The sequence below is a fragment of the Barbatula barbatula genome, assembly GCF_947034865.1.
Source record: "Barbatula barbatula genome assembly, chromosome: 20".
In the NCBI taxonomy this organism is placed as follows: domain Eukaryota; kingdom Metazoa; phylum Chordata; class Actinopteri; order Cypriniformes; family Nemacheilidae; genus Barbatula; species Barbatula barbatula.
This window is the reverse complement of record NC_136783.1, coordinates 15,850,697-15,862,898: the sequence shown is the minus strand read 5'-3', so window position 1 is coordinate 15,862,898 and position 12,202 is coordinate 15,850,697. Positions and strand designations below refer to the sequence as shown.

The window sequence follows — 12,202 nt, the reverse complement described above, 5'->3', positions numbered from 1 at the left end:
GAACTTGCTTGAAAAGTGGAATCTAATTGTTGAAGTTATTTATAATTTGATATTTGATAATTTATTTGGATTTTATTATTTTGATTGATAAAGAACACAAATTTCTACGAAAATGACTACAATGATTTGATAAACGATATTTCACAGTCCAAAAAACAATGGCGGTACCCATTGAATTCTATTATAGACAAAACCAATGCAAGTAAAACTGCTTTTGTTAGGTTATTACAATTCTTACAAATATCCCGACTATACCCTGCCTGTAAAATTTTTTTGTGTGATTTTCAGTTTTCATACATAAATCATCCTAATGTAAAGACAATTTTGTGATCTGGTATTGTTTAAAAGTGACTCAGTGAGGTCATATCAAAGATTGAAATCATAGTTCAAATTAAAGACTGAAATTTATCTTTGATTCTAGTTAAGATTAAGAGACTTTAGCTTGTTTTCACAGGCAGGGTCACACATGATTTAAAGATGAAATGTCTGCACCACTAAGGGCGCCAAAATTTTAATAATTGGTGTGTTTGACTTTATGCAGAATGATCGTATGACATCAATCGAATGCAATACTTTCAGATAACTTTGATGTTGTATGTCAAACAGTATGTGCAGCGTTGCATGACATTAAACGCAGTAATGACTTTCATACACTTCCACTTCATCACTCCACGTGTCATCGGTCGAACAATCTGATAGCCTCGCACCAAACTCATAACACTAGACAATCCAGCATGTTTACAGTTGTCTCTTTTATGTTCCTGCAGTGTTTTAATAAGTATGTTTTTATATTACACAAATCACCTATAAAATAACTAGTTTATGCTAACTTTTGTGTTTCATTTCTTTCCAAGCAGCGATATTCTTCCTTTATGAGTCATAAGCGGAGAAGACAAGCAGAGACTTGCATGATTAATTGTTAATTCTGGGAGGGAGTATTCCTGTCTCTTTGTGTCACGCTCATCACATCTGATATGAATTAAATACGGCAAGGTAGAACAGAGATTTCATTGCTGTCACAGAACGTCAGCAGAAGACACCAGCACTTGTATTGCTCTAAGGATTCTGACATTGTTAACTGGCGGTGGATCAAACCCCAAACTCCCTCACGTCTACGACTCGTAATAAATGAGTTGATTGGGTGGTTTGTTTTTTACTCTGCAGACTTGCTATTGGTTAGCGCTGCTTTGGTTTAAACTGCAGTTTCTAATGTTTGCCTTTATATCACCATATCTGTTTGAAACATAAGATTGCAGGTTACTTAGCGTTTTTTATGTGGCTTGATCTCAAGTTATATGAAATTGATATTTGGGTGAACTCTGACCAGACAGCTCAGATTATAACTTTACACACTTATACTAGTGATTTATAAGACTTTTTTGCACTAGCTCAATACCATTTGAATGATTTTAACCAACAAATACATTAATACATATATTTTTTATTTCAAAATTTGCACATATGCCCAAAGTATTCTGCTGTTTGTCTATAAGCAAAGAGCAAATATCAGGTAGGATTAAATGTGGACGCATTACTGTATGGAGGGTAGAGTCTGCTAGAAAAGCTAATATGAGTTTCTTTAGATGAGTTCCATGGCCTATGGAAAATATACTCGCCACCTGGAGCTGGCATACGGCCTGTCACACAGAAGGGTGGAGGAGATACCGTGTAGAGCACTGGGTCACTGGAGCCAGCAGCTGTGTGGCCGCCCTATTCCTTCATTAACAAATCTCTGTTTAATTAGCTCTCCCGATGTCCTTTCCCTAGACAAACACTCAAACTGTAGTCTGTACTGAGTTTGCTTACCTGCTGCAGCTCCAATGGGGATCAAGACATGTTTTTCGGTTTCTTGTTTTCCACAAGTGTATATCATTATAAACTAGATACAAATTACGAGAAACAGACAACCGTGTTTCTGATGTGATACTTTCTTCTTAAGAATTTATATAGAAGTATTTTCGAGATGTATTTTATATATGTAAATATTTTTTTCATTGTGATCTTAGAGAAGAGCGCTGTTAGGTACACCTCTCCACTTTGGAGGCACTGGAGAAAGCGCTTATATGGACATTAGATGTTCATTATATTGTTGTCGTTGTTTTTTTATTCATGCTGAATGCTGTTCTTCTTTTTTCCTTTATTGTATATACAGACTTTTTATACTTTTTGAGTCAAATAAAGATATCATATCATATGTAGATAGAAGTAGCTCATTCTAAGGTAATAAAAACATGTTTGAAAGCTTTCTCTTAGTTGCTTCTAAGGGCAAAGCGCATCCACAATTCCAGCTTCAGACTCCACCTCTGGAAACAGTACAGTATATTACCACTGCATTCAGAAAGTCTGGCGAGGTGCCTTTTGAGCACCCAGAACAAATGTATTGCAGAGGAATAATGTTCAGTGTGTCTTAAACCCCCTGAGGCTGTGGCTGAAGCTGATATTCAGGCAAATGCACTTGCTATTCATCAGAGAATGGTCAAAGACAAAGCAATCTGCACCTGTGAAGATTGCCCGTGCTCCTCACTGAGCGACAGCGTTCTCAAGTGACTCAAAGCCACAGTCTGTGCCTTCCACCAGCCAAACTCAGCTGTGCGCAGGCTGCCATATGTGCTCCTGGCATTTAATTGCACATTAGACATTTTCTGTCACCGCAGACGGACGAATGATGTAAAAATTAGGGATAAGTGATATAATTGTGGGAGGCGAGGGAACTCTGTGTGCCCAATGGGCTCGAATATCTGCGGATGAAACAGGGAGTCCTTTTAAGAAGAAAGGGAGAGGCGGTATGGAGTTTTCGCCAGCTTTATTTCTGACATGTTTGAAAAGAGTAGGGGAATACCTTGTGATTAATGCCCGGTTTCCACTGGGGGCAACGTGAAAGATATCCAGCGCACCCAACATCCAATAGATAGTAACTTAAACCCCCCGCTCCTAATTCAATTAGAAAGCATTTCTGCCATCTCTGCCAGCATTCATTCTCACATTTAACATAAACATTCCAAAACAGAGGCTGTTTGTGTTCGGTTAGCATGCTGTAATGTTACGCAACATTAAGGTCTTCATAAATACTGTACGCCACCCACCTCCTGAACTGAGTCGTAGTGCCTCATTGTCATCGGAAAAGGGTATAAAATGTCATTTTGAGCGGTACATCATTGTACAAAATTTGACAAACACTGCCCTTTGACTAGACACTGGCATGCCACAAAATAATTCAGATGTCTATAGCATTATTTATTATGTGCAGTGGTTAGAAAGCATTCTGCATTAACTGTGATGAATGACATCATATACGGTTTTACCCACATATTATGTCTGGTTTCTTTCATTTTTCTGTAGCTCGAGGCTGCTCTTCATAATCCTGTCCAATGTGCTCTACTTGGTTTCTCAGCTGCAAGCACTTCTCTTCCTCAAGGCTACCTCTGGGTAAGTCAAAACACAACAACATAAAATAGGCTTGTAGACATTTTTATAGAAACGCATTAACATAGACATCAGATCTGGTGACAGGCAGATTTTATGGAAACACATTACAATAATGTTGTATTTGTTAACATTAGTTAATGGATTAGTTAACATTTACTAACAGTGAACAATAATTCTACAGCATTAATGAATTTTTGTTTCAACTTTACTATTAAATTTAGACTGTACAGTGACTAGATGATAGGGGGTTCAGGAAATGACCACAAGCCTGAATTTTCCAACTCAGGTCATCCTGAAACGCCATATGTCTGAACACTGACCACTAGGCTATCGGCTGCGACTTCACTTTTAAATTTTTTAAATCAAATGGAATAACTGTTAAAGGAGCACTGTGGAGATTTTTGTGGCATCTAGTGGTGAGGTTGCGAATTGCAGCCAAGGGCTCACTCTACCGCTCACCCCTCCCTTTTAAAGCACTACTGCGGGACAAAGATGTGTTAAAATTTTTTGTTTCTTTGCTGAAGAAGATAATGTATTTGGGTCAAAGACGTTAAGATGTCCCCAAACAAAAGAAATGTACAAAAGGGATTGTATGTCCATTGAAAGCACATTAAATGTAAGTAAAGTTTTTGGAGAATAAAATACAGAAATTTGGTTGAAATAATGTTACATTGTCATTTAGTGTAACACAATATTTATGTACAAATTCAAACAACTTATTTTGACTGGATAACAAATTAGCATTTGGGGTGAAAGTAAGTATTCTTTTGATATGTTGATATGATATATTTTTTGTTGTATATACTGTATGCCTGACAAGATTGTTATGCTGAATTACATTTTAGTGGACGTCTTCTGTAAATCAGGGGAAAATGCAATTATACAAAACTAAAATGCAATTATACTAAACAGAACACTTTTATTTTTGAACATGAACAATTGAAAGCAGTATAACACTTTTTTTTTTTATGCTTAAACCCTTTTTCGTCTCTGACCCATTTACAAAATGCGCTCTGTAAAGCAGTTGGTCTTTTACTCCGAGGTCTCCTATGGACCCGAGCCCGAAGAGACCCGTGATTGGGCTTCAAAGACCCGACCAGGACCTGTCCAATATTTAGAAAGTTGGACCCGAACCCGTTAAGACCCGAGGAATGCCATAAATGTACTACCCGGACCCGACTGTATTTCAATGTTGAAACTAAGTTACAAAACACGAACGGTGCTTAATAATTTTAATCGACTCAGGTATTTAAAAAAAAATAGACCTGGTACCAGAAGTAAAAGGATTTTGGTCGGGTCCTCTGTTAACACCTCAACTGTTACTACTGTCCGTCCGGCTACTGAAGAAACTCCAAGTAAGGGTACTTGCGGTGCATGTAGATAGAAATAGCTCATTCTAAGATATTAAAAACATAAGACTTCATTTTGAAAGGTCTTTATACACCTCTGAAGATATAGTAATATTTGATTGCATTTCAGTAAATAAATCCTCCAAGAAATGACACACTGGACCTTTAACATTAGGTAATGCACCATGAACTGTTAAGTAACAAAAATAACCTTATAACCTGTAGATTTTTGTCAATAATATCATATATGGTCAAATCAACCGTGTTTCATGAATTTAGCTATTAACAGTGTAAGGATGTTTGTCACAGTTTGACGTTCTTGTTTGGTTTGTGTTTTAATGAGTTTTATGATCAGTGTTTTGTTGTACAAGACGTTTAATTTGAATTTGCTATCATTAAAACACATGTCTGCCATTCAAGGCAGTCATTTTGTGCATTGTTGAAAACATTTAATTGACCCAGTGGATGTAATATGTATTCCGCAATGAGCCGCTGCTTAACAAAATAAAACATGTTTTCATGAAAAGCCCTGTGAAATCACCTTTAAAAGTTTCACACAGTCATCTCATTCTCCTCTGGTGCAGTGGGCAATTTATCACATAATCCCCAAAGCAGGGGGATAAATCCAATTCGAGCCTTGGTTGGACACAAAAGGACGCCCTTGCCTGTGTCTTTGAGTTAATTGTTTTTGGAGGTATTCTAAAGAGCACCGAGGGTGGACTCAGGTGGAATTAAAAGACACAGACGGAGAGTCTTTGAGAAATGATATCTGGTCGGATTAGGTCCTTTTCCTTCACCCTTTAAAAAAAACCCTTTGATATTGCATATTCAAAATATTGTGGTAAAAATCTAATCTCGCATCCAAATCACACTCCATTCTCATTGTAGAGTCGGCTTAAACCGCAGGAGTCAGGTTTTTAATATAATATCACAGCCTCTATTTCAGTTCAGAAGTCTCAAGGGCTGCGAATGGATCTCATTAAATGTGCTAATATGTGCTATTATGCAACGTTTGTAAATGTAATTTCTGAGCTGTGCTTTACTTACATACTGCAGAACTACATGTGATCAGAATTAACGGTAAGCTTATAGAAGGAACTCCTGCGAACCATCCACAGTTTTATCGCGAACTGATCATATTTTTCTTGATTCAAGTTTTTTTTTGTAACTCAATCATTTTTTCCATCTGTAAAGAGGATTTTTGGACTATAAAGTATTATAATCTCACATAAAGCCACTTTCAAAAACCTTCATCTGGTCTCATCCTGTTGAAATGGGCATGTCCTGGCCATGAAAGGCTGCAGTGCAGACCAGACCGTGTGTCAATAATCAAAAGACTATAAGGGTTACAGCAATCAGAAACCTATAGCCGGTGTCATTTCCTCAGCGAATCGGCTGCACTGAGATGTGAGAAGCAAGGAAATGATAGTGGTGATTTTCTCAATGTATAAGTCACAGATAGCGCATCTTCACCTCATTCCCCCTCATTGCCTGCCAGTTTTCTGCGCCAGCGTTCCAAATGAGCACTGACAGTAATCAGATCATACTAAGATGGCCTTCTGGTAATTTTCTCATGGCTTTGATCAAAATAATGACATTGTTTCTAATCAGTCCGAGACAGTAAGCCAGCCACTCATCTGCCAAATACACTCTTCTTAGCCTCTTCACCTCTAAGGCTTATTCAGCTATTGATTTCTTTTTGTGGACAGCATCAATTTCTGGGAATTATGTTCGGTTAGTTAATAACGCAGTGTCTTGTGGCCAAGACATCTGTGGAATTTTTAACTTTAGTCTGTGTGAACATTTACATTTATCAAATATTTGTGTCAAAAAATGGCTCACGGTGCTTTGTTAATATGTGATCAAACCTGTGACCTTGATGCTGTTAGCGCCATGCTCTACCTATGCTCTTCTAGATTGAATATTCTGTCTGTATTTACTCACCCTCAAGTTGATCCAAATCTGTATACGTTTCTTTGTTCTGATAAACACAAAGCAATATTGACTAATAGGAAACATTTTGTAAATGTGCCTCATTCACACCTTCTTCAAAATATCTTATTTTGTGTTCCACAGAGACTCATATACAGGTTTAGAACAACATGAGGGTAGATCAATTATTTTTATTTTTGGGTGAACAATCCTTTTAAGTTCTCTGTGAAGAATCGATGTCAGACAGAGTGTGGCGTGAAATAGTTTGCCAAATATATTTGAAAATGTTGGCTTGATGTAGCAAGGCATTTCTTAATACGACTTTTAAGAGTCTTCAAGCTGCAATTTTCATAGAGAATCTGCATATTCTGACCCAGTCTCCTGTATATTTTTCTCGCTGATCCAACCTACATTTTTCCCTTTAGAAGATAAAAAATTCAAACAGGCCCCATAGATTTACATTGATGTGATGGCTCTGAATAATGTATTCAAACCTAACTGCCTAGCAACACCCAGCAAACCCTTGTCTGTCGGGCCTGTTTAACCTTCAAACTATACATTTAAAAAGTCAAGCTTTAAACTTTTTCAGGCAATAAACGTTTGTCTTAAATTGTTTGTATTTTCTTTTTTGTTTGGTTACTTTGGCGTTACACTGTTAAATAATGTTTTTTTTGGAATCCATGAGGTTACTTTAGTCATTTTTGTGAGCGGGGATCTTAATGCCAGATGATAGGATGATATTCTAGAATATTGTGTGCTTCTAATTTTATAGCAACAGTTTGGGCAGGGACCTTTTCTATTCCAACATGTCAATCCCCCTGTGCACAAAGCAAGGTTCATAAATAAATGAGTGAATCAGTCTAGTGTGGAAGAACTTGACTGGTCTGCATAATGCCCAGATCCAACTGAACATAACAGAAAAAGCCCTTTCAAAACCCCAACAAAGATGGAAACAAAATTCTGTGTTGCATTAAAATTAATTGTAAATTGAATTATTGGTAAATATAAACACGGGAAAGGGGGATATGTGTGTTTAAAACAAGATTCCTGTTATCATTGTACGCGACACACAAATATGTGAATTTGCCCACTGCAAACAAAGAGACAGATGAAGTGTTCCCCCGACTAGCTCTGTTCTCCCCAGCCTCTTAGTCAATTTTAGCCTAATTAATGCTGTTGTGCCCAGAGCGTTGGCTTTAAAACTGGTTTTCACAGATTTCCGGCAAGAAAACAGCGCGGCATCCAAGGCAGGGTTCCACATATTCACTCCTCTAAACAAGTACTGATGATTTTGTCAAGGAACTGTAATTCAACCCAGTCCGTGGAGAAATCGAATGGAAAGAGGAGGGGCAGCTCGTCGTGGATTTACGTTTTCGTGAGAAACCGAGGTCTGCCGGAGGTTGTGGATGAGCAGCGAGGACGCAGGAAGATTCGGTTATTTCCAAGCTAAGATAAGCCCTTCCTATCTCCCAGTGCGCCGTTGCAACAGGCCTTTATTTGCACCGCCTTGCTTTTCCCGGCCCACGAGACCTTAGCCATCCAGATCTTGCACTCTGATACAAATCAGACAAATGATTGCATGCAAATTGGAGGGAGAAACGGGAAGGCCAAAGACTATATTTAGCCTGTGCCTTTTGCTCACATAACATGACTCAGAGCGAGAATTAATCTCCGCTGTCCGGCAGAATCCCTCTCTCCCTCACCGCCGTTGCATTCCTGTTATTTTCGCCATGATTAAACTATACTCGGCTGAGCCTACTTGCTTAGTATCCTAAGGTAATCATAAATTATCGCCTCTAAACAAAAACCATTTATAATGAGGCCTTCGAACGAACAGAGCTGGATTTGCATTTTCCTCTTGAAGCCTCTTTTCAAACATATTTTGTAATTGGAGCAGTTTAGTGGCGCACAAGGAGAGATGCGCCAATTTGTGCAGCACATACAGTATGATTGGACGCTGATCAGTTCTTTTCATTTCTAACGGCGAGCGGGTTGCATCCATTGCACTATAAATCAACGAGAAAACCGTGCAAGAATGAAAAAAAACTAATACAAAACAGATTATTAATTTATGATGCAACACAATCCAAATGTGTTACAAGAGTTTGAATTTTAGAGTACCTCCAGGCCCTTGTGTAGGGGAATGCATGGGGGTTAACCTACATCGGCAGCTGAGGCAAGACACCGGTAGATGGATTTATAAGCAGCTGTGTGCTGAAGTCGTATTCTGTCAACTGCATGTAATTTTACTGGGGATGGAGTTTGTCATCTTAGTCACTGTTTTAAGAAGGCGATCAATCATCAGCCGAAAGGAAACCCTCCATTGTCAAACAGCTCAGCGCCTTTCAACGACGTCTCTTCAGCCCAACCTTTTCCTCTTCTTCGGTGATGAAAAGTTCCCTAGAGTTTCACTGAAAGATGTTTGAAGTTATTGAGCTGACACTAAGAATGCATTAGGGGTGATAGCGTGTGAATGTCCGAGACATTATGAAGCAGAGAGCCCAGATATATGATTTTAACTTGCCAACAGAAATACAATAACAGGGCTAGGAAGTATTAAAGTACACGGGATAGGAAAGAAAGAGGTCTGTGTCATTTGAAATCGGATTAGCGCGGTTCTCCACATTGTAAGTAAAAGCAAGAAGCCAAAGAATGTTTTTTTTTATCCCCCCCATTTTCTCTCTGCTTTTGCTTTTATTTCTTTTTGCTTTGTCTGTCTGCCCAGAGGGAGCTATCCATTAGCTTGTGTTCTCATTCATCTCAATGGCACTCGCTGTGGTGCAGGAACCCCCAGATGTTCAGGATTTGAAATCCGCCATCTTTGCTCATAGGTGCTTAGTTTTAACTCACATGGGCTGTAAATACGACGAGGAAACTTGCATCATGCCAATGCAGTAGTCAAACATCTACCATTAAAATATTCAGCATTTATATGTTAGAACACACAGCTATTTTTTAAATTTAAATTAAACTGGTTTTGGTTGGATTCTTAAAGGCTGCAGTAATTTGTTACTATAAAAAACGACTTGTAAGTCACTTTGGATAAAAGCGTCTGCCAAATGAATAAATGTTAATGTAGGCCCAGTGTATGAAATTTGGCCTCTAGTGGTGAGGTTGTGACCAACGGCTCACCCCTCCCTTTCGAAGCACTACGGTGGCTAACACAAAACTAAGATGTCGTCACGTTTTCACTTCTTTGCCGAAGGAGGTCACGTTTTTAGAGAATCGCGCTCTGTAGAGCAGTTTGTCTGTTTAGGGCTACTGTAGAAACAACCTGGCGAATTCCATGCAAGGGGAACTGCGGTGGATGTAGATAGAAATAGCTCATTATAAGATGATATAAACGTAACGCTTCATTATGTAGAGTCTATTTACACCTCTGAAGAACTAGTTATGTATATTATATTGCATTTCTGACAATAGATCCTTTCAAAATATTACACACTGAACCTTTAACTTAAACATTGTTTCCTTTGCAGGTAGCCGCTGGAGGTGATTCAACTCAAGGCCAGGTAGATATCTTCTCCCTGAATCGACCCACGCCTCGGCCTGTGAAAACCGTCCAGATGGGATCTCGAGTGTGGTGTTTGGAATACGTTCTGAAGCCCACGCCTTCAGAGGACAATGAAACCGGTCCTTACAACCCCACTGGAGTCGGAAATACAATCTGTGCAGGTCTCGATGATGGAAGGTAAAATGTTACTTGGGTGTTCCTGTAGTAGATTTGTTAGAGCGATGGGAAGGTCATTGAGTGTGTCAGAACAAAAAATGGATAAATAATGAGCCACAGTTTACAGTACTGTGAAACAGTCTAAAGGGCAGCTCCGAGGATGTGTTTGTGTCGAGAAGTAATGGTGCATGAAAACTATTAAATGATGCCATCTCTGAATCATCTCAGCCCCTAGAATTAAAAGCGGCTTTAAAGGTGCTTTGATTTTGTGTAAATCAGTTATACATGAAAGTTTTTTTTTTCATGACGCTTGTTTATTGTCAGCCAGAACTAATATCACAGCTGTTTGTTTAGAGCAGTGGGGTGAATAATTGGACAGAGATGTAAACTATTAATCAGAAGAGATGAAGAGATTAAGAGACAATTAAATGGAAATGGAGGAGAGCCTTAACAGTGTACACAATGATAACAGGTGACAGCTATGTCCCAGAATATCTTAATAAAAACACAAACATAAAAATTATGGCGAATGTGGCAACATCATTTATTTGTTTCATCGCAGTTTTAAATATGAAATAAGGATAATGTATTCATTTCATGTTTAAACATTTGTAATTAAGTGTTAATGCATGTGTCACATCTGTGCAGCTTTTAACATTCTGTGCAAGCATTTTCCTTGTTATATGCTTCCTTTTCTGTATAAAATGGCATACGTTTAATACCTTAATAAAACAGGATACAGGTTTCAGGTAGTTTTACTTCCCTTTGTAGTATGAAATGGAACTGCAATCATTTTGGCACAAATTAAATGATAATTTTCTCTCAGAAATCACTGTGATTTTGAGACGAAAGTTAAATCACTTGTGAAGGGTTTCGGAAACGGCCTTCATGCAAATGGAAATAACTGATTGTAAAAACTGAAAAAATTCAATGCAAGCATTTTGTGTTTCTCGGCAAGCATCCAGGTGTACGGCAGCATGGAGACGGCCGCTCAGTGTCTTCTGACCCTGCGTAACCCAGAGGGCTGTCCAGTCCTGTGTCTGAAGCACTCGGGAAACTTCCTGTTTGCTGGCCTGCGGGATGGAATGCTGATGGTGTACCAAAGACATGACGGAGGTGCGAGTTACATAAACACTGATGTCTCATTATATCGCTGTGGAGTGGATGTTTTTTGTTATACGGTTACACTGAGGTGCATCTGAGAAGCTCCTGCTTTAGAGTTATGCAATCCAGCTTATCATGAATTCCAAGCGGGAATCACAGTATAAAGGAGCCAGCCCAAAGCAAAGAAACAATGAGGACGGCAAAAGCTCTTTTTCTGTTTTTCTAGAAGCAGAGCAGAACACCTGCATCATTTCTACACGCCCAGTATACACTGTATCTCACAAACAATTTACTAGATATTTTCCGTTTGGAAATCACAGCTACTAACTTAATGCCCAAAAACTGTCGTTGGAGATCGTTACTTTAACCTATTTCAAAATTTGCAGTGAATTATGACTTCCGTTTCGATAAGAAAGAAAAACTAAGATGAGTTTGTTTTAATATCACATTTATTTTCGTGAGGTGAAAGGAGCAACTTAAGCATCTCAGATCTCAGTTCTCCAATATCACAAATGTCTCCATTTCAGAAACCGAGTTCATATCTATCGTGTCTGCAATGAAAAATGTATATTAAAGATTTCAATAGGAAATCAAGCATTTCAGTAGAACATTTCAGTAAGGTGCTATTGGTTAACATTAGCTAACATTAAAATGAACAATTGAGATTTTCAGCATTTATTAATCATTGTTAGTGTTAGTCAATGTCAATACAGTTATTCAT

The 12,202-nt window shown here is 38.4% G+C and overlaps 1 protein-coding gene across 1 annotated transcript in view; it reads left to right on the top strand.

Annotated features, from left to right (window-relative positions):
* Window positions 1–12,202, top strand: part of arhgef10la (Rho guanine nucleotide exchange factor (GEF) 10-like a) — a 100,157-nt gene that overhangs the window by 73,060 nt on the left and 14,895 nt on the right. The window contains exons 19-21 of the mRNA XM_079482983.1: window positions 3,340–3,426; window positions 10,187–10,398; window positions 11,336–11,493. Coding sequence (XP_079339109.1) covers window positions 3,340–3,426; window positions 10,187–10,398; window positions 11,336–11,493 — 457 coding nt within the window. The remainder of the gene's footprint in view (window positions 1–3,339; window positions 3,427–10,186; window positions 10,399–11,335; window positions 11,494–12,202) is intronic.